Source organism: Hydra vulgaris, chromosome 01 (assembly GCF_038396675.1).
Source record: "Hydra vulgaris chromosome 01, alternate assembly HydraT2T_AEP".
Lineage (NCBI taxonomy): Eukaryota > Metazoa > Cnidaria > Hydrozoa > Anthoathecata > Hydridae > Hydra > Hydra vulgaris.
The window spans coordinates 52,576,758-52,601,465 of record NC_088920.1 but is presented as its reverse complement, the minus strand read 5'-3'; the positions used below and the strand labels follow the sequence as shown (position 1 = coordinate 52,601,465).

Sequence of the window (24,708 nt, the reverse complement as noted above, 5' to 3'; positions counted from 1 at the left end):
TCTTAATCTCATAAAGAGCTTTACGTTGTTCTTTATCGAAATTACTTTTGATAGGCTTAGCCATTTTTACAATTCTTAAAACATCTTGTCCTAATTTAACTCCTTCAGTTTTTTTCTTGTTATACTGTAATTTCTAAGCAGATGATTCATTAACCATTATAAATCTAAATACTTGATCTCGTTCCAAAGTTTGGGGACAAACTTTGGAATGAGATCAAGTAGTTTTTTATGATGTATCAGTATATCAGAATTAGCTAAATTAGGTATTACCTCTTTAAATTTTTAAATTGATTTGTGATAATTGTTGTTGTTGTTGTTGTTATTGCATTGTTTATGCAGCAACTTTTCTTGAGATAACTTTTCAAATTTTTCTCTAGTTTTTATAAACATTCGTTCATAAGACTTATTGGTAACATTTATGAGATTTTTAATTATAATTTTAAATTATAATTAAAAATCTCATCTCGCAATTACCAACATCAGAAAAATACATCTGAAGGAAAATGGGATTATTCAGCAACAGCGGAGTATTCAAAAAATTGTCATGGTAATTTTACATGGAACAATAAAAATACTTTAAAAGTAAACGTCAACAATTTTAACAGGAAAGTGAGGGAAGCCATTGAATTACAATGCCATGAATGTAATTCATGCACCTTCAGATGGTGGCCTGAATCAGGATGACGGAGTTACATAACAACTTTCTTTTGGAAATCCATGTTTCAATATTTGAATCAAAAGAAACTATTGAATTGATTTATTTTGGTTTTGTTTTTAACGATTTTTTATATATATATTATTCTTGACAACGAGGGTATCTATATTTCCTTAAAATATTATATAAAAATTAACTCAAAAAATAAAGAGTTACATCCATAATAGAAGTTTTTATTTATTAAAAGAAGAGTAACTAATATAAAATTATGATAAAAGTATATTTTGAAATTGCTTCAAACTATTTACAAAATTTGAGGCGTTAGTATTTCATGTAGTTATTGACATGATTTCAACCTGACAATTTTTCAAAAATTAGTTCCACACCTGAATTTGATCCATAAACTACCAAGTGTCAAAGTTTGTTTTCCACATTTTCTATTATTATTTAGAACATAAGGAAATTATAAAAGCATTTAATGTATTTAATAACTTCCTTAAAAACTAACAATATCCTAAACAAAAATACTATTTTATTTTTATATTTTTACAAATTTTATTTAAGGATTTAGAGGTCAAGTAATATTTAGGATTTAAAGATAAACTAAATTTGTCAAAAAAAAAAAACTTTGACAGGCCTTGTTAAGAAGCAGCTCCCATATTTCTTAAATGTCAAAACCGTTCAGTTAAGCGAAAACTTTTTTATTTTGAATATTTAAATTATCTTTTAATATCATTTATGAGACGTTTATTCAGAAATTATTAGGTTGTAAAAAAAAGCATTTTACTGCAACTTAGTGTTTTTTAAAGAAAGGAATAGTTTTGTAAAAAAATAATTTTTAATTTTTTTACAAAACTATTCTTTAATTAAATAGGATTAAATTAAATAGGACTTTAAAAACTTTAATTTAGTTTTGAAGGAATGTAAAATTGTAAAATATTCAATGTAAAATATAGTTTCAAATAAATTAAAAATAGTTCTGCAACTTTTATTAAATAAGTTTTTTTCTTATCGTCTGCTAACTAATTCAATACGTAAAACATAAGTCTCTCCATCAAAGATTAAAATATGCGAAAGCAAATTGAAAACTTTTTTTTTTTAAAAAAGGCTTTTATTTAAGAAAATCCTCTTCACAAATGTATTTAAAATTTTTTGTTTCTTAATTAATTTAATATTATTTAATATTTATTAAATTCAATGTCATGTAAAATACTTTTGAGGTAATACATTTATGAATATAAATTACATTTACAAACATCTTATTGGTAACTGATAAAATCTATAAATTGTTTTTAATCTTTATTAAAAATACATAATAACTAAACAAATTGTGATAAACAAACAAAAGATTATGTAAGTGTAAGATTGTTTTAAAAACAAATTACAAGGAAATATAATCTTTTTCAAATACATAATTTAGATTCTATTAATAATTTTTGTTAAATTTGTTGAATTTCGTTAAATTGCTAAATTAAATAACTTTTAACGGGGTTTAAAATTAATCTTAATTACAACGCGATACTTTAAAATATTTTCAAAATATCAATTGTTTCCAGGCTCTGGTAATAGTTAAGATTCTTATAATTACAACACATTAGAAGTCGTAGGTTTTAAAGTATTTGTAAATTGTTTTATATATTTTTAAATATCTTGTTGTTATAAAAAACCCACCTTAAAAAAAACTTTTTTAGATAAAAAGGTTTTTTTAAGGTGGGTTCTTTTGGGTTGGATCTTTTTTGTCAACCCTGCTATACACATAAACGAGTTAATTCCAGTAGAGATCTTGAAAACATTGTTGAATATATTCAAATAGTCAAATATATACAGTCAAATAGTCAAATTTGGTTCAATGTTAAAAGGTCTGAGAGTTTTACAGAAGAGCCTTTTTTTTATTTTTTTTATTTTTGTCTTACTCAGCTGATTTCAAGGTTTGATTTTGAAGTTCAAGATATTACACTGCCCATAACTTATAGAAACTCTTTTTTGTCCATAACCTGAGAGCTTTATTGCTGCCCTACTTTATTATGATGAACACATTTACAGAATAAATAGTGCTGTAACAACAGTGTTGTTTTATGTTTAAACTTTAATTTTCAAAAACATAAACATAAAAGCTAACAAATAAAAACCTAATAAATACCAATAAGCTCCTCTCTTTTGTCAATAGCTTCTGCTCTCATCTCAACAGGTATGTCTTTTATGATAACATTGTTCCTAAAAGAAATTAACAGCTCATTAAAAAAAAATTTTAATATTTTTTTTTTCTTTTTAAATCTTAAAATATCACACATGCACTATAATTTATTTCAACAAAATAATTTGAGATTATATATAAGATAATGAAGCTATCACACATTACGTAAGTTCAAATTTTTGATTAATATTGAATATTGTTAAATATTCTTAATATTTTAAGAAACTCCTTAAAAATGTAATGACCAGATATAAATCAAAGTACAAATATGTATATCATAGTAGACCATGCGACATTATAGTACAGTGTTTTTTGTTATTGTATTATATAAATTGTAAATTATTATTTTTAAATACAAAATTCAATTATATGTTGTAAATTATAAACAGACTAGATTTGCAATTATTAAAAATTAAGATGCCAAGTTTGCCCTTTGGAATTGAAGAGTCAAGGGAGAAAGAACAAAAAGAAATTGTTAAAAGTTCAACAAATTGTTAACCTGTTTAACTGTAGAAAGAGATTTTTCTTTAAACAGTTTACAAAACGCAATAAATTTTTTTAGAAGGTGCAAACAACAAAACATCTATATATCTTATATAATATAAACATACCTTAAATACTATCACGCGGATAGCATAAGTGGCAATAATGTATATCTGATGGGATAAACTAGCTATTGTTGATTATATTGTAATAAGTATTTTGAGGCTGGATATATCTTAAATTTAATCTCAAAATTTTCTATCAAGTGCAAATTGTTGAAAGTCTAGTTTAATTCATAATTATATATATATATATATATATATATATATATATATATATATATATATATATATATATATATATATATATATATATATATATACAGAGAGAGAGAGAGAGAGAGAGAGAGAGAGAGAGAGAGAGAGAGAGAGAGAGAGAGAGAGAGAGAGAGAGAAAGAGAGAGAGAGAGGGCATTGCAAGGTCATAAAAACTGAACACTAAGGGATTATTGCATGAAACTTGAAATTTGTTGATGAATATGATTTAGATAAATCTCTTATAAGCATAAACATACAAAAGTTTGGAGTTTGCACAATGCCTGGAAGTGTCAAAACTTAAACATCTAAAAAAATCCAGTGTACACCACTGATATAAATATATATATATATATATATATATATATATATATATATATATATATATTAGGTTGATCCAAAAATGACCAAAATGTTTTTTTTTTACTTTTTGTTATTCCTAAGGTCTAAATGTGTTCATTTATGAAAGAAAACATTGTACCAAAAAAATCAGCTGAATCGGTTAATATTTAGAGGTCGCGGTGGGGCGATCTTTATACCCCTCTAAAATTGGAATTCAAAAGTTCAGTAAAATATTGACCTTTGTTTTCTGTGCACATTTTGGTTATTTACCATTCGATTTTAATAAAATAAAAACGAAAATAAAGCTTTTATTACGAATAATAATTTTTGTTAAACAACATTTCCTTTTTAAATGCATAATAAAGCGGCAAAATAAATTGCAAACTAAGCCAAATTTCATTATATTTTATTATATTGGTTTATTATATGGTTTAGTTCAGTTCGAGACTTTATCGAGAGTGTTGTGATTCCTGAAATAAAATTACAATAGTTTATCTATTTTGCTTGACTAATAATATTAATTACAGTATTTTAAGAAAGTGATATAATTGCGATTTTCAACTAAACTAATTTTGTTTGGAAATATAGGTGACAACAAAATATATTTTCATTCATACACTGTATTAAAGAAAATTTAAAATGGCTGCAGTCGCAAAGTCAACACGCAGTTCTACAGCAAAATGGTTAATTGGTCAACCAATATCAATGCTTTCCCATCTTAAGCTTCCAACGATTTTGGAAGTATTAAAATGTTTTTTCTTTCACCATGAGGTGAAAGGATTGAGTATACATGAAAGTTCGGTAACAGTTATCAAATCAACTTGTGAAATTCGGGAAAAAGCTAAAATTCCTACAATTCGAAAGGATAATGCAGTTACAAGGCTTGAAAAATTTCATAAAGAATATACGGATCTATTAAAAGACAGAAATAAGAAATCAGCTGTTGCTAGAAGCAAAGTAACAGACTTTGAAAAGAGAATTATGAAACTTTTTGATATTGCGCCAACTAATGTTTTTGATTTAATAAAAATTGCTGAAGATCGCGATTTTCTCATAGATCAACGAGATGATAGAAACATGGTCTTGGGTTCCATTGATAAAGATGATGCAGAGAAAGAAGAAAATAAAGTTTGCAGAGAGATAAGTTTGGATAAACGTTTGCAAAAAGAAGCGTTAAGGAAACAATGCTCTGAAGAAGTAGTTGTTCTTGAGAATTCAACTTCGCCTTAGAGTTCTGCTAGTAGCGATCATGATGATATCGTAGTTTTGAAAGGAAAAGATGATGTTGCAGAAAGCTCCGGTCTGAAAAGGAAGCGTTTTATAAAAAAAATTATTACCCCTGAAGTTGTCGCTTCCTTAGATAGAGAAAAGTAAGCAATCGTGTGGCAATGCGAACTATAGCAGCTACAATGCAAAGTCTAGGAGCTCCCATTGAAGAGTTCTCTATATTTGTTACTACTTTTCATAGGGTAAGAACTGATTATCGTGAAACTCATTACAATGAAACGAAAGAAAATTTCAAATCGGATGTACCTCTCGTAGTTCATTGGGATGGAAAAATGATGGCAGACATCGATGGAGCTGGAAATGTTAAGCGTTTTTCAGTTTTAATAACAGGGCGTGGTGTTGAAAAACTTCTGGGAGTGCCAAAACTTCCTGATTCAAAAGGAGAAGCCATTGCTACTGCAGTTGTAGCCTCCCTCCATGAATGGGACGCTTTGAATTTTATTAATAATCTCTGTGGCATGTCGTTTGATACCACAGCTAGTAATACAGGATCTGAGAAAGGTGCTTGTAATTTACTTGAAGAAAAATTAGGAAAAGAATTATTGAATTTAGCTTGTCGTCATCACATTACTGAAATTGTTGCAGGATCTGTGTTTAAAATTTATTTTCCAACAACGTCCTGACCAGATGTTGCTATTTTCAAACGATTTAAACAAGCCTGGAAGAATATCAAGAAAGATGATTTTAGCCCAACAGTGCAAGATGAAGAAGCTGAAAGATATCTTTCAAACGTCTCAATTGAAAAAAATCGTCTATAATCAATTTCTTAAAAAAATGTTTGCAAGACTCACAACCACGAGATGATTATAAAGAACTTCTTGAATTATGTCTAATATATTTAGGAGAGCAACCTCCAAGTAGAATAAGATTTAAAGCACCTGGAGCCTTCCATCATGCTCGGTGGATGGCAAAACTTATTTATTCAATTAAAATATGGTTAGAGATCAGTTTAAAATTGTGCAACATGAATTAAACGCAGTAAGAGATATTAGCATGTTTGCTGCGTTAATATATGTTCGACAGTGGTTTACTGCACCACTCAGTGCCTCGGTCCCATTTAATGATTTAGATTTTCTAAAAAATATTGAGGAATATCGTGAAATGAATGAAAATATAGCGACCGCTGCAACCAAGGCAATGAAGCGGCATCTATGGTATTTAAGTGAAGAACTTATATCTTTGGCCTTTTTTAGTGATGATGTAGAGATTGAAGTTAAAAGAAAAATGATAACTGCCCTTCAGCATCAATGCGTAGACAATCAAAGAAACTAGCAGATTTTACAAATGTAATGAGTAAATCCCTTGAGGACTTTGTAACGTGTAAATCACTTTCATTTTTTAATTTCTTAAATATTGTCATTTCCTTTCTTGAAGAAGATCCTTCAAACTGGAAAAACAATGAGTCGTATGCCGACTCTAAAGAAGTAGTGAAGCCTCTTAAAGTTGTTAATGATTGCGCCGAAAGAGGGGTGAAGTTAGTACAAGACTTTAATGCTGTCTTAACAAAAGATGAAGAGCAGCAAAAGTATGTGCTAAATTTAGTTGCAGAAAACAGGGCTGTCTTACCAGATGCAAAAAAATCAACATTAAGTGCTAAACAAACCAGGCGACAATGAGCAGCTGTTGTTGTTTAATGTTGTTTAATGTTGTTTAATAAAAATTATTATGTGTAATAAGAGCTTTATTTTCGTTTTTATTTTATTAAAATCGAACGGTAAATAACCGAAATGTGTACAGAAAACGAAGGCCAATATTTTACTGAATTTTTGAAAATTCCAATATTAGAGGGGTATAAAGATCGCCCCAGCGCGACCTCTAAATATTAACCGATTTGGCTGTTTTCTTTCATAAACAAACACATTTAGACCTTAGGAATAACGAAAAGTAAAAAAAAGTTTTTTTGGATCACCCTAATATATATATATATATATACATATATATATATATATATATATATATATATATATATATATATATATATATATATATATATATATATATATATATATATATATAGTATATATATATTGTATGATAGTACATCATATATAGACTTGATTCATTTTGTCTTATTATTTTTCAAATTTTTTATAAACATAAATATTTTAAAACTAAATTACAAGTAAAAACTAAAAATAAATAAACAAAAAATATAATAAAATATACCCAAAATCTCCTTCATAATAAATTGCATGTTGTAAAATTAAATCTATAATGCCTTGAAAGTTTTTTTCAAGTCCAATTGGTAGTTGAAGAAAAGCAGCATTAAAATGAAGCTTGTTTTTCAGTTGTGACAAAACTTTAGCAGGATTTGCTCCCAATCTATCAAGTTTATTAATAAAACCAATGCAAGGCACATTGTAGCGTTTCATTTGTCGATTTACTGTGAGTGTTTGACTCTATAAATTGGATAAAATAAAACCCTAATATTATATGGAATTATGCAACATGTGACAAAAAAAGATATTGAAAAAAAAAGTTTTATTTATTGATATCATACAAAGTTAATTTATACATTAAGGTTACAACTCAAACATTAAGGTTACAATTTATGTATCAAGGTTAAAGGAGTGTATATTAAAGTAGTAGTATTTTTATAGGTTGATTCTTTAATTAGGGGGATTTTCACTTAAGTTAATAACATATGGGGCAAATCCAATCAGTGGGTAAAACCCAATCATCAAACGCCACTTTTAGTTGCGGACTTATGATATAGACTTACTGTGATACTAATTTGCACTGTAAGATTTATTGATTTATTTGGCCTAAGAATAGTTTCATAATGAGTATTTTGTTTGTGTTTTACACACCATTAATTCTACCCATTTATAACATTGAGCCAACATTTAGCCAATATTTTTTTTTGGCGTAATATTTCAATTCTCTAAATCAGTTTTTTGCAAATATCGTACTATGATGGGTCAACATTTGGCCAATGTAGTATTGGTCTACAAAAATCTAATGCTAACTATTGGCTCTGTTGAGTCAATATTTGGCCAATGTAGTTCATTTTTTTGGTATATTTTAAAACTTGTTGTGTAACACTTTTAAAAAATGGTTTTGTTTAACAAAATAAAAAAAGGTTTTGCTATTATCTTTCCATTTTTTTAAATTATGAAAGTAAACAAAATAGGCTATTTTTATTATTCTTCTAAGAATCTTAGAAGCTTACCTCATAAGAAGTCAACTTCATGAAGTTCTACTGACTTAATGTTTTATTTTTATTTAATAATGAAATATTAATTAACCTTTATTAAAGGCTTTAAATAATATGCTTGTAACATTTTGCTACAATCTAAATTATCAATGTAATAATAAAGCAATAATCAAGTTATTTTTGTGTAAGATATTATAGCTATTATTATTTTTTTTCAATGCTTATTACTGTATTGACATTTTAAATGTTTGATTTATTTAATAAGGACCACATTTAAAATGTCTTCTTTATTAATAAATTCAAACAATCAAACATTTGAAAAGTCATACAGTAACAAGTATTGTCTTAATTTATTCATAATAGTTTAATTTTTCAGTTCATAAAAGTATTAACAATACTTGCAAATTGTCACTAGTGTCATTGATATAAAATGTTATAGATGACTACTACAGTGACATTGCAGTTGTCAGAAGCTGATGTTTTACATTATAAATGTTTCTTTTGTTTGATTTTTTCTGTGTTTGATTGTGAAACCCCATATACTAACATATTAACACAGTGTACAAAAAGTGATGTTAATAAAATCTAAATTCTACTTATTTAGAGCTTTCTAATATTGGCAGACATTTTATTATAAGAGTAATGACTTGTCTATAATAATTGATTGAATTATGAGATTAGCTTGAACGTGGGGATAAACTAATAAATAATCATTGTAAACAATTCAAATCAAAAAACTGAATTTAAACCATGATTTTTATTTATCCAATTTAAATCAAGATTTAAATCAATCAATTCAAATCAAAACAACCCTGTATATATTCCATATTTCTAAGGCAGAGGGACATTATTCTTGGTTTTATGAGTTTTTAATTGATTTTATTGGATATTGTTCATATTTAGTTTGCGTACAACAGTTAACAACTTTAGACTAATTCATTAACTTTAGTTATAACTTAATTATTAATGAATTGATTTATAGATTTTTATAGCAAAGCAAGATTAAACTTAGCAGAAGGCTAAACTTCTACTATGGAGACAAAAAATGAAGACAGCAAAAATGATCAGCCGAAATAAAGATTGAAGAGGCAAAAAATTGTGTATATCTTGGTGTAGATGATTCTTCAGATTATTTTAGTAATGATTTATCCTCAATTTCATATAACAATACAAAAAGTATTAATAAATTTTGGGATTTACTTGTAACTCCAAACACTTTGCAGAAGTTCAATTTTTGCTCTGACAAGTTGAATGAATAAAATTTTTTAAATGGTAAGTTTTAATTCTAAAGTCTTTTTGTCTGATGATTGGAAATCTTTATTCATAGCTTTAACTCCTACAATTTTTAAAAGACTTTTTCATAAATTACGGTAAAAAAGTCAGAATGTTACAGAACATTTTATTGTGCAATAATCAACATATCAAAGCTTACACTAACTTTGAAATCCATTTAAAATCAACTCTTAGGAAAGAAAACATAATATTCATATTCATTCAAAGTTGTATTATTATTAACATTCAGAATAAAAATATTAAAAAAAAATTATTTGCAAACATTGGAGAAACACTGTTTTAATATGAATTTGTGTGTTTTACAGTGCAGTCTGTATCTCTAACGTTAACAAGAATTTTTTTGTGTCAGTGCCAGAAATTGAATGCACACCAGCAAATTCCATAATTCATAAAAATATTATGAATCCATTAGCAAGTATATATTTTTATCGTTAAAAATTTGCCCCACTGTCTTTAATTTTATTTGCTTTATTAGTGAATGTTGTGTTTACTTTTCATAAATTTTAAATGTTATTGTATAGTTTCTTAAAAGTATTATTAACTTGATTGTTTCAAGATGAAATTGTATCCCCTAAAGATATGCAGGTATTATTGGCCATTTGGCATGCATTAAAGTGCAACTTAGTGAGCTACAAAGCATAATTAGAAAGAGTAACAAAGATATGCCAATTAATGATTTGCCTGACAGACTACTGTCTTTTTGTCTACTGCTTTTAGTGGCAGTATCATTGCCACTAAAAGCAGTAGACAATTTAAGTACTCTAGAAGAAAAATTAAAAGACAAGAAATACTTAAACAAATAGTAAATATTTTTTTATGATTCATTTATGCATTTCGATGATATCTTTATACAAATTATGTTTTAAGCAAAACACTGTTTGAAGGTTTTTAGTAAATGAGATTTTATATTAATATAAGTTTAATTATAAGTAACTTTAATTATTGCCAGGTTGTATATTTTTGCAGGTTAATTATTTGGGACAAATTGAAGTTAAAGACGAAGGAGATCAGGGTTCGAATTAAGCGTACCATGATCGCGAATCACAATTGCTTTTCACACCTTTGCGATTAGTTTAAAAAAAAAAAAAAATATTTTTGCGATTTGTTTTCTTTTCTAGTTAAGCATTTTTTTTTGGCAATTCTTAAAAAAATATATCATTATCATAAAGAGAGTCACGCTAAATTTATCTTCTGAATAGATGATCATTTGCTCTTTCGCGCGGAGATTTTCATTCAACATAAAACACTTGTGAATTTAAATTACTTAAAATCTCTGCGTGGAAGCCAATAATATTTAAAAGGTTGTTAAAGCGAAAAGTTTAAAAGGAAAAAGATGTTAAAGCAAATTTTTTCTTCATTCCTTTTTTTTTACAAAACAGCCTGGTTTTTATTTTCGTTTTTCAAAACGATGCATCAAACTAACTTAATTAATAACTTAAATCATTATTTCATCAACAATTTTATATTAGTAATTTTACTACTTTAAGTATATTAAAATAAATCTTAATTCATTTATGTTGAATTTTTTTCTAATAGTTAATCAATTATAATAGAAACCAGCTACTTTTTTGCTGCAACGTTTTTAAGCATATTCTTAAACTTAAAGAAATATAATTCTATTTATTAAACCAAACCTTTTTGCTTCACTTTTTATTGGAAAACAATTTGAATGAAAAAATTGAATGAAAACATCAATTTAAAAACCATTTGAATGAAAAACTTAATCATACTTGAAATTTTAATAGTCCTCTAGATCTAGAAACAAAAAATTATAAAAAATGTGGTATCTAATTTGCGCAAATATTAGTTTTAGGACGATAATTTTTTAATTTATTAATTAGAACAATTTCATTTATTTGCTTCGTTTTATTTTAAACGCCTTTTATGTTATTATGGTTATAAATTGTATAAAAATGGAACAAAACAGTGTCACCAAGTTATTTTACATTAACACAAGCTGTTTATATTTTTAAAACAACTTTGCAGTTTGTTTTGTTGCTTTATAGCTTTTTAAAATAACAATTAAACACTCTTTAAAAATGAAATGTGTTTTATCATCAGCATGAACGTTTAAATAGTTTTCTATGACTAATTAAAGTGGTTTAAATATTGTAATTCAAGCCCTGGAGATTGTATAAGTTATTAATTAAAAATAGTTTTTAAAAATGGCCTAGCTGTAAAATTAAACTAGACAGGGAGAGGACAAAAAATCGAATAGGAAAAATGTTTGATGCACACGTTGCTATTGGTAAGTGGTTTAGAAAAGTTATTTTTTCAGTTTCAATTTTGCATTACACAATTACTTTCAATTTGTTATGTTTCTTTGGTGCATAATTAAACAAACAACTAATTTTTTTGCAGTAGCTTTGTAGTCAAATAAGCATGGCTTATGCAGGCATGTGATCAAGATGGTGGAAGAAAAGATGATAGTCTTGGGCACCAAATATCATTAGCTAAACACTATTCACTAACAAGTATTATAATAACATTTGCCTAACGTTGTATACAACATTGGTCCAATGTTGCATACGATATTGGGCCAATGTTGTATACAACGTTAGGCCAATGCTATATACAACATTGGGTAAACGTTGTATACAACATTGGGCCAATGTTGTAAACAACGTTAGGCCAATGCCTAACCAATGATCAAAACTGCTTTGGCCCAACATCGAATTTCAACGTTGGGCTAGTGTATCACTATGCATTAACCCAATGTTGGACCAATGTAAAAAGAAGTGACTAACATATTAGTCAAGATTTACTTTTATCAAAACTTCATATAATTGTTTATATCCTAAAAATATGAGCATTAATACAAATTGTTTTGAATCAAAAACTTTATTATGAGTTTGTCCCTATTAAGCACTTTTAAATTTGTTTATATAAATTGTAATAAACAAACCTTAGCAATTTCTTATTATATTTTAAAGTAACCCACTTCAAGTAATTACAAACATTTTTTGTGTTTTCTGCTCATTTTTGACCATTACTGTTATATTTTTTATTAAAAAATTTATAACAGTAAGGGTAAAAAATGTCTCTTTTATTCAAAAAAAAAAAAAAAAAAAACCTTTCCATAAACAGTAAAACCAATAAAATCTAAATTTTCACATTATTTTTTCCCTTCTGACAATTTACTTTTATAAACTCTTTGTAGTGATATGAATTAATTACCAAAAAAAAAAAATGTTTCAGCTTTTTTAATTGTGAAACAAAATTTAATCATTATATTTGTAAAACAAAAGAAGACTAATTACAAGGAATTCATTCAAGTTTGTTTTCTTACAAAAAACCGAAAAGTTTCTTAAGGGTTTTCCTTATTTAGCCATTTTGTTTTAGAAAAATTAAAAAAAAATAGATTTTAGTTATAAATATAGAAATGCCTAAATTGATGTTGTGGAAAAATGGAACTTCCAGCAAATCGGAATTAAGCCAGATAAAAACGGAAATGTTAATGCAACATTTTACAAAATACACAAAGAGTATTACTTTGATGATGATAGAAACAACACTAATAATATGATGTAAAAGCAACACTAATAAAATTCCCCAAATAAAATGGACTAAAACACTCTTTGTGTTTCTACCGAGGAGAGTATTTTAGTCAATTTGCAACAGCTAAACTATATTAAGAGAAAGCAACTGTTAAATAGTTTCAGCTCGCACATTTTGTCATGAGAAAAAATCTATCAGTTAAAATGTATAATCTATTTAGTGATTTTGAAAAAAACAAATTATGTAAATAGAACACTTATTTAAGTGATAAAATCTCATGAAACCATTTCTAAAACTAAATATAATGTTGTGAAATAAAAACTATTTTTTATTTTTTATTTTACCTCATTCAAGAAATTACAAGCAAATAATTTATTAAAACGCAAAACTTTGCCTCATATATATAATATTTGCCAAGGTAATGCTAAGGTAAATAGCAATTTTAAAGTAAGCCCTCTTGCATTTGTTCGCATAGGCCAAAAAAACTGAACTTTGCACGCTGTATAGATATATGTATATGTATATATATATTCATATGTAAATCTATTATCTATTTAAATATTAGATCTAATAACAGACACATTGACCCATAATAGAGAAAAATATTATTTCTGTTGTTATGTGCCTTTTTCCAGTTTTTTATCAACTTCTTAAAACCAAATAATTTGGACTTAAAAACTTAGAATATTTAAACAAAAATACTATAAATACAAAAATCTTAAATTAGCTTAAATCATCATAAGATTTTGTGTCGTTACATTTAAGATTTTGATGTTGCTGTTCAAGTGAAAAGTTAAAAAAATGTAATATCTAATACAGCCCTCGAAATTAGGAAAAATGAGGTCTGCAATATTTTACCGACCTTATTCATATAGAGGTTGTCATCAGGTCGAGAAAAAAAATTATATACTAAGGTTTTACCATACAACATACGTGCGCATGTGTGTATCTGTGTATATATATATCATAACAACAATTTAAAAAAAACCTGTACACCTCCAACACTACATAATACCAAAATAGCTCCATCTAATACACGTAGCGCTCTTTCCACCTCAACAGTAAAATCAATATGTCCTAAAAATATTGAGAAACAGACATATTCAAAGGGTAGAGTAACATTAAACAGCATTTAATTTTGAACAATAATAGTTAATAAAAATTTGAAAAAAAAAAATCTCCTTAATTATGCTACCCCTCTTCTGGAGCGTTGGGGAGGCAACTTAAAATAAAAAAAAAGGATTTCTTTTATTTACAAAATAAAATGCAAAAAAATAAAGTTTCAACAATTATTAAAGGTGCATCACTGAAACAATTTTTGTTGGTTAATAAAACCCCACACTAATTTTCTCTAGATGACCAAAAAAGTTTGATAAAAAGGTCGTCTGGGTTTATAAAAGTTGCCATAACATCTGCCATCATGAAAAGATTTGAGCATGATAAACTTCATTTATCATACCAATCTAATAAAGCGTATCAACACAGTATTTACACAGAATAAACTCACTAAATTTCAATGTATCAATGTCAGTTTGCTGATTAGTTTAAGAACTTTAAATACCATAAAAAGATAAAATGCCTGTTATATTAACATCTTATTAGTTTAAATCACTTATTAATTTAAAGCTATTAGTATTTATAGATTTATAGATAAGTTAATTTGATGATAGCACCTAGTTACAGGATTTGTCCTACTTTTTAAATCTCTTCATGATAATGGCAGATTGTTACAACTTAGTTATCTATAATTCTAGATCTCTAAATTAATTCTTCTCTGGCATCTTTTCTATAAAAATTAAATCTCTTTAAATCAGTAGGAAAAAAGAAAATTTGCAGTAGATCATAAATGGAAAGAACTTTTAAATTCTCAAAAAAAACAAATTTGAAAAAATATATTTAAATCAGTCAAATTTTTTGTATTTCGACAAAAAATTTGTTTATGACAAGTATGATTTGACAGTTTCCCAAAATCGAATCCATTCTTACTGCAAAACTAACTACTAACTTGCATTTCAGATTAAACTAAAAATGAGGAAGCAATTAATATAAATAAAGCAACTTAGTAATGAAAAACTAAACATTGATTGATTTCTTTTACCTTTTTTTGAATGTAAAAGATTTTTTTTCCCTTTAACAAGGTTGCTTAATTCTAATAAATTTAAATAGGTAATAAGTTTCTTCTATACTAGTGTAATACCAGGATGCTTCTTTGTTACAGTTAATAGTTCATATTTAATAAAACAACTCGATGTTAACATTTTAAAAATATCAGTTAAAAAAAATATTTTAAAAGGTTATAATTTTTTTTATTGATGTATTGTTATGGCCGGATGATTTTTGTTTTTTTTACTGTTGAATTTTAGTTAATTAAACAACTTGGTGTTAATATTTTTGCATTAAAATAGTATTAAAATACTTTTTTCAATTCAAAAAGTTTAAAATTATACAATGTAAAAGATCATTGAATATAGAATGATCAAAAACTGAATGGAACAAGTATAAACCAAAAAACTTTTCGAAGACAATATTTTCAAAGTTATTATTACTTTGTTAAAGTCGAAAAGAAAATTTTTTTATTTTAAAGTGGGGCATAGCTTTTAGTTCATGGATCCTCTAATTGTCTGCCCTGGAAACAATTTTAACACACATTTATCAGGACTACACAAAGGCTGAAATTTTCTGACCTCAGTTTGTCTAGAAAGTGGTAAAAAATTTCAGCTATTCAATATTCCGCTACAAAAAGGTGGGGACTGTGCCTGTTATCTATATATGGAAATCTATATAGTTACAGATCAAAATTCTTATGTCTTCTGAAAGATCAATAAATATAGAATGATGTGTAAATTTCTTTCTTTGATATCATCAAGGCCACATGGATATAGTGACCATGGGTATAGTATTGTGAGTAGTTAAAATCAAGTTTTTGATATTTTTTTCAGGAGAAAAATTGCCTAAATTTAGTTAAATAAATACAAGTACTTAATGATAATTTTTTACATTTGTGATCATTTCATTAGAGATCACCCCTGAAAATAGCGAGGTACAAATTTTTAAGTAAAAAAAAATCAAATATTTTTAAAGATATGTAGTTGAAAGATTTAAAAAATGTTTGCGGGACAAAAGGGGCCTGGCTAATATATACTAAAAATAAAATGGTCATATTTCTGGATCTTTATGGAGCCCGAGGCTAAAATATTCAAGGAATTCTTACTTTACTAAGTAAACTAAGTAAGTCTCAACTTAGGTAAATCTTAACTGTATAACAGTCAGCCAAATCTGAGATATAGGGTATTATTTTTTTTAAATTTCTAGGTCATTTGACATTACTCTCTCTCTGGTCTATATATAAAAAGTATAAGATTACATGGAAAAATACACTGTGATGGAAATAAAGTTTCATGCCTATTGGCAAACATTAGCCATATCTATTCTTTAAATTAAGAAAAAACCATTAACCCTTTGTTACGTAATGTTGCAAAATGGCAACATTAAAAAGATAGATAACTCCTTTTATTTTAAAACAACTTTTCAGCTGTTTCTCTTTGATTTATTATCATTGCTTGGTTTTGAAATCATTACAACTTGTATTTGAATTTTAAGTTTAATGATTTGCATTGAAATTGTCATAGCTGATTAACTAGTTTCTACTTCAACAAAATTGAAGTACTAGTTAATCAGCCGTGTCAAATTGGGCAGGAAGAAATTTATTTTTATGCTTGCATCTAAATATTATTTCACTTTTTTTATTTAAAAGATTTGGATTTTTGAAGAATAAAATTTCATACTTTTATTAACGCATAACTAACAGGATTTTGTGGTAGGGCTATAAAAATTACAGTTTGATTATTTTCCATTTGATAACGGGGTTTAAATTTGCATCTTTTACTTTCCAAATTTCCTTTGATAATTCAGTGACATATTTGTAGTTACAGTGCCCCACCTAGACATAATTACATACTGTTTGACCAATATGGGCGCTCAACTTATGCGCCCAAATAAAAAATCCATAAGTAATAAATTTTAATGTTAATAAAGTCCAACATTTGTAAATAAAAGCAAATAAACATGTAAAAAAAACTTCCATTTTTGTTAGCTGTGCATTACATTTTATAACTATAGTTAAGGTGTAAACTTTACCTACGCAGCTTACTTTTATTTTTTATATAATATAGAATTTTATTTAGGTGAATTTAAGGAATGATTTTTATATAGTTCAAAATTGCGCTGTTAGCATATTTTACATTGCATTAAGTTCTTTTAAACATTAACTATAACAAAAGTTACTGATGAAATCAAAATTCATTATTTGAAAAAGATACTTCTTTATTATTTCTTAAAAATATTTAAATACAATTAAATATAACTAATATAATTAAATATAAATATATAATTTTATGCATAGTATAATCTTATGCATAGTATAATCTTTTGTTTATTTTAACACAATTTAGTTTTTTGTTGTTTTTTTATGTATTAAAAGAACTATATTTAGAAAACATAATTTGTGTTTATAATTTTTAATTTTTTTATTTATGTTAATTCACCTCCCCAAGGCCACGAAGGCTGCTACATATGAGGAGGCTACTTAATTGTGATTATAACCCTCTATCAACTCTATAACTCCAAAACACGAATCTTGATAAACAAGGCTGCTGTGAAGAGAAACAAGTTGAGCGTGGTACTACCAGGGACATGGTAGAGACTGAACTCGGAGCCTCTTGCTTATGAAAAAAGCACTCTACCACTACACCACTACCGCATTATAAATAAAACATAATGAGATTTTGAAAGAGAAAGGAAAAGATTTAAATCCATTAGTGAAAAAAATTCTTCTAAACAAAAACTTTTCTTATGACAAATAATGATGTTTTATAGTTGCTTTAACACAGTTAAATTTATGATGGAGACTTTTGTAAAATCTTAACGTTTTTGCATCATGAATTAGTTTGCAAATAAACAAAAAGTAAATATATATTTCTTTAAAAGGTATTGCAAAACTATTTTACATTCTTGTAAATTTAAATTTAAATTTTTAATTTTTAAAACCATAAATTTTTAATTTTTAAAAATTTAATAGTAGTAGGTAAAATGGGAATTGCAAACCAGTACAATGCGAACTTTTTTGTGAACTATAGATCTATTGGTTGTTAATGATGTAACATTTTTCATTTTTTGTTTACCACTAAATTGTTTATTTTAGTAAATATCTTATGGACTTCAAGCAGAAACATTAATTATATTCAATTCAAAAGAAATACAATCTAATTTAAATAAAATATTTCAAATTTGATTGTATTTAATTTAAATTGAAAAATTGAGGACCAAACGCTTTTTAAAATATCATAACTGTATTGGTCATTAAAATATAATATCTTGGTTTGCAAAAAAGTTCGCATTTTACCAGTTCGCAGCTCACATTTTACCAGCTACCGCATTTAATTAAGTTTTTTTATTAAAAAGAAAAATTATTTACCTGTCTGTTTTTTAATCACAAAATTTAATTAAAATTAAAACAAATGTTTAAATTTTTTTTACAATGTGGGTAACATTATTTTTTTAAATAATTAACTTTTTCACAATGACTAGGCCCTCTTTACCAAAGAGAGGGAGGGGGATTATTTGGCAAGAAGGCCTATGTATCTATCAATGTATAACTATTTTCTAAAGGACCTATTTTGAGTACGGCACGAAACGATGTAGAATTTATTGATAGAAGCATAAGCAGGATCATTGGAATTTACATTAGCTTGGTAGACAATGTTTTTTGTTAAGAATTGGTTTGATAAAAAGCAGGTGTTCTAATTCAGGCAGTTGCAGTTGTTTTTAGGTAAAATTTTGTTGTTGTTTATGTGACGATTGTGTGCATTAAAAATAGATTTTATATTCAGTATGCAGCTGTAACTGAATACTGAATATAATTGCTGTAATTTTTATTGTGTTTCTATTAAAAATTTTAAGGAGTTTATGTTTCATTGGGAAGTGTTTATCAGTTAAGGTTAAAAAATCTTTTTTTTACATTAGTGCTAACATTTTTACTAATAGGATTGAACCAAATGATGTTGCATTTATGGTTCTTTGTGTAATGTAAATTTAAATTCTGGGCTGTTCAAATAATACATACTCCTCCCTCCTCATTTTGTAGCATTTTTAAGAACACCACCCCAACCCCAAATTTTTTAATCTATTTATTGTATTTAACAAAAAGAATAAGAAATACAATAAATAAATTAAAAAATGATAAACCTCTGTTTAAGACCTAAATTTGTTTCCAAATCGGACTTTAAGCTACAAGTATTGGGGTCCCATGTTATTCAATAATTGTTAAAGACCAGTTGAGGTCAGAAGCATTAACATAAACATATGGTAAAGATGGTGGAGGAAGAAAACCAGTTGGAATAAAATGAAACAGTGAGCTGCCATGGTGACCACTAAGCATGAATGTTTGGCAGTCCAAAAAAAAATTTAACAGAATTTTCGTTAAAACCTATTCCGTTTAAAGTTGTTAACAATAATTTTCTATTAAAGATCATTAATTTAATTTAAAGGCTGTTAATTAAAAGACTCTTCAAAGCAGATAGGATTATTTTTGAAAGTAATAAAAATAATATTCAAAATTAAAATACGCAGACATAGTTGCAAAACACATATGTATATTCTTGAAAGCAAAAGTAATATTGAAGTACATAAACATAGTTGTCCATAGTAAAAAAGTAGAAGTTATCATACTTTTTGAGTGATAATTTTTATGAACATTTATTAACCCCTAGTAAGTATGCACACTTTTTAGCACTTTTTGCAAATTGGATTGGGAACTACTTCACTACCTTTATTAGTTGGTTCTTTTTCAAAATACTCCTAAACAACAGAACTAGTTTTTGGCATTTTGCATATAAAAAAAGAAACTAATATAAAAAAAATAATGTCGTGAACACCTTTTCAATACAGATATTCAGCTTTATAATATTAAAAAAAGGACATTTAGAAAATGAAATAAATTTTAAAAAATTACTACTAAAAGTTACAAGATTGTCAAATGTACAAAAATGTTTTAAAAACTTGCTTAAAGCTTTAAAATAACATTAAATTAATCATTTAACAAATACATACATACATATATGTATATATATATATATATATATATATATATATATATATATATATATATATATATATATATATATATATATATATATATATGTATATATATATATATAACCCCTAACTGGTTGTCAGAAAGTTTTTCCGTACTTTGTTGACAAAAAGTAAAAATTAAAATGCTAGACCGGAATTTTTTTTATTTATTATTTGATAGACTGCCTGCCTCAACCAAACCCTCAGTTGATGTAGCAGCACTCCCTTGCGAGGCAGGCTATAAGACAGTCGATGTAGCAGCACTCTGTTGCGAGTCAGACCATAAGATAGTCAATGTAGCAACACTCCCCACATGATTTACAGTAAAAATGGATAAAAATAAAAACATCTTATTAAAAAAAAATAAAAATAAAAACATTTTATTAAAAAAATAAAAATAAAAACATTGTTTATAGTATTAAAAACATTCAGAATGTTTTTAAAATCATTCTGGTCAATTGAATTTGCATTTTTGCGGCTTTTTTAAAAAACGATTAATTTGTAATTAAATTAATGGTTTTAACTTTCTGACAACACGCAAATGTTGGACGAAAGTCAAAAGTAATTAAAAGTGACGTATTTGTTGGCGTAAGAATCATTTTTTTCCTTCCGTACTCCCAAATGCAACAATCTATATATATATATATATATATATATATATATATATATATATATATATATATATATATATATATATATATATATATATATATTTATATATATATATAAAAAGCTCCAAGTATAACCTAGTTGAGCACTCTTAATTGTATTTTACATTAGATAAACATGGAAACTAACAATTTTAATTATTCCTTAAAAAATAACTGATCCAAACAAAAAAATTTAAATTATTTCTTTAATTGCAAAAATAGAACACTTAATTAAAAGAATTTGTTGGAAAGCCCATTTTTCCTTAAAATCTGAAACCAATAAAAATCCTATAATTGAAAATAACCAAATAGAAAATTTTGGATTCAAAACAAAAAACGCTCCACCATTTATTTCCAACCTAAAAAACTTTGAAAATGATTTACTAAACTTGATTAAAACAATAAAATTCCAAAAAAATTTACAAGGATTTCTAAAAAGAACTCAAATTAGACATTAATAATATAAAATCAAACCCTAATATTTTAGTTTTTCTGATAAAAAACATATTTAAAACTAAAATATTAAGGTTATAAATATTTTAGTTTTTCTGATAAGCAACATATACCAAATTATCATCATAAAAAAATGTGCAATAATATTTCTAATTATTACACTAAAGCCCCTTAAGACTTGGAAAATGCAATTAATTTAGAAGGCCAACACATTGCTAAAACATATAATTTGGAAGCAATATTTGATTCTGTTGCACCAATGCAAGCGTTTATTACACTAAAAGATCCTAAACTAAATTTTCAAAATAAACTCCCTTCTAGGCTACTAGTACCTTCAAAAAATGAACTAGGGCACGTTAGTAAAACTAAATTAGACAAAACAAATATTTTTTAGAAAAATTAAATTTGCAACTGGAAAAATACCACTGATGTTATAAATTGGTTTTTAAAATTAATAATAAAAATGAATTCACATTTATTCAATTTGATATTAATGGTTTTTACTCCTTAATTACAGCAGAAATTTTAGATAAAACAATAGAACTTTGAAAAACTCACACTCAATTTATAGACGACACTATTTGTGTAATTAAACATTGCAGAAAAACTTTACTCTATTTTAATGATGAGACGTGGAAGAAAAAAACCACTCACGAATGCTTTGATGTAACAATGAGAAGTTATGACGGAACAGAAATTTGCCAATTGTAGACTTATATATTTTAAATTCCTCAGCTAAAACAGTTCATTTTAATCAATTGTATCGCAATGATAGTTTAATAATAATTCAAAATAAAATCCAGGCCTCAACTTGAAAAAATCAAAAAAAAAATTATAAAAATATTCAAAAACATTGGCTTCCAAATTGAAATAAACATTAATTTAAAAATTCCGAATTTTCTTGAAGCCGCTTTTATCCTCTCAAAAAATTCTTATAGGCCTTGTAAAAAACCTAATGATGAATTATTGTATATTAATATAAATTCAAATCATTACCTCAAATTTTAAAGCCAATTTCTATTTCAATTAACAATAGACTAAATCAAAACTGTTCTAATGAAAATATTTTTAACTCTAAATGTGTGTATGAAGATGCTCTTAAAAAAAGCGAATTTAAAATTTTCGAACTAAAACTTGAAACAAAAATTGAAAAAAAAGCGAAATAGAATTTGGTTCGACCCTCGGTACAGCAAAAATGTTTCAAAAAATATTGAAAAAATTTTTTTTTAATTAATAGACAAACATTTTCCTTTTAAAATATTGCACAAAATTTTTAACAGAAACACTATTAAGTAAGCTGTACCTGTACAAAAAATATCGAAAGAATCATAAAAGGCCACAATTTTGCAATGAATAATAAAAATAATTTTCTTAAACAAAAAAAATACTGAAAATTGTAATCGCAAGCAATAAATTGACTGCAAGGCAAATGCTTAGCAAAAATTATTATTTACAAATGCATTGTTTCCTCACAAAACAACCCTGAAAAACAATATATCAGCTTAACCAAGGGCGAATGGAAAAAAAGATATGCCAACCACAAACAATCTTTTAAACAAAACAAAAAAATTAAAGAGACTGCTGTCAAAATAGATTTGGTAACTAAAAGAAAAAAATATTTATTTTAAATTAAACTGGTCTATTCTAACAACTGCCTCTATAATAACATTTCCAAAAAATGTATACTATGCTTACAAGAAAAAAATTAAAATTATTACTCATTTGGATCAAGAAAATTTACTAAACAAAAATCTTAATTAATTCCTAAATGAAAATAAGACATGACATGAAAATAAGAACCTTTTAAAACTTATAAAAACAAATGACCAGAATAAAATTATCCTAATTATAAAGTATTTTTTTTATGATTAATTTTTTAATTTTAACGTAGTCGATGCAACTTCCTGGTTGCAAAATAACTGCATTATTACATAATTGTGTTTATAATGGCTCCCAATTTCCCGTGAAATATTCTTTCTAAAATTTGAATTTGTTGATGCTTAGACATTTTTCCTGATGAACCTACTGATGGTGAAACAAGTTGAGAAGTCCAAAATTAGATAAGTGTTTTTACTTATTTATATATATATATATATATATATATATATATATATATATATATATATATATATATATATATATATATATATATATTGCCAAAAAAAAAATCAGACTACCCATAAGTATTATAGATAATAACTTTTTAATGCAAAATTTTTATGCTAGCAACACATTAAACAATCAGGTATTGAGTGGGTAATTGCAAAGATGTTAACCAATAGGAAAACAACTTAAATGCTTATACATTTAAATCATATGTAACTCAACTATTATTTGTTCAGAATATGGCTACAACATCACTTGTTAAATGTACACAAAACTTTTATTGGAAAGCAGCAAACCAATGAAGTTGCACATTTGAAGATGTCTAAGAAAATTGGTTACGATGTCATTAAGTACATCAACAAATGCTATCAATCTAGAAAAATCCTGCAGAAACCAAGAATTATAACTCTAAAAAATGACAGCATAATACGCCATTTGGTTGAAACGGCATAAAGATTTCAAGCTCACAAATTCTTATTCAACTATCTCCTAATGTGAATGTTAGAACCTGCAGAGTTTAATAACATCTTGCCAAGGAGTTAAATCTCTGATTGTAACAAGTTTTAATAAGTTCCCATCTTTCTCAAAAAAATCTTTGCGATTGCCTGAAATTTTGCAAAGAAAACAAAAATTAGACTGCTAAAATGTGCCAATGTGTTATGTTCTCAGATGAAGAGCAAGGTAAGCAGTTTGCAGAACACAAAATATTCACTGGCCTATCTCACGCTTCAATCTAAAAATGTCCAGGAATTATGACTTGGGGTGCAATCACTGCTAATGGTTGTACTGCACTTTTTACAATAAAATGAGACTCTACAATTTATTTTGTAAAATTTTCTCTACAATATATTTTGAAATGTGTCTTTGATTTAAAATAAGAAAGTTAGATATTTTTATGTATAATCGGAAATGTAAGGTCCTTTATAATGGGGCAATAAACAGGCATAAAACATTGAAAGTTATTATAAAAAAATAACTTTCAATGTTTTACGCCTTATAAAAGTGTCAAGTAATACCGCTTTTTCTTATGGTAATTTATTTTTAATTTTAAAAAAATGTTGTCTTTTAATTATATTGACCATGATGTTGTCTTTTAATCATATTGACCACTTTCATAATTATATAATTACCTTTTCTTTTTATTT

The 24,708-nt window shown here is 26.2% G+C and overlaps 1 protein-coding gene across 1 annotated transcript in view; it reads right to left on the bottom strand.

Moving 5' to 3' along the window:
* The window catches only part of LOC100210106 (elongation factor G, mitochondrial), a 77,047-nt gene that overhangs the window by 41,061 nt on the left and 11,278 nt on the right, over nucleotides 1-24,708 (bottom strand). Inside the window, exons 6-8 of the mRNA XM_065788565.1 lie at nucleotides 14,212-14,300; nucleotides 7,442-7,674; nucleotides 2,796-2,869 (exon numbers count right to left, since the gene is read on the bottom strand). Coding sequence (XP_065644637.1) covers nucleotides 2,796-2,869; nucleotides 7,442-7,674; nucleotides 14,212-14,300 — 396 coding nt within the window. The remainder of the gene's footprint in view (nucleotides 1-2,795; nucleotides 2,870-7,441; nucleotides 7,675-14,211; nucleotides 14,301-24,708) is intronic.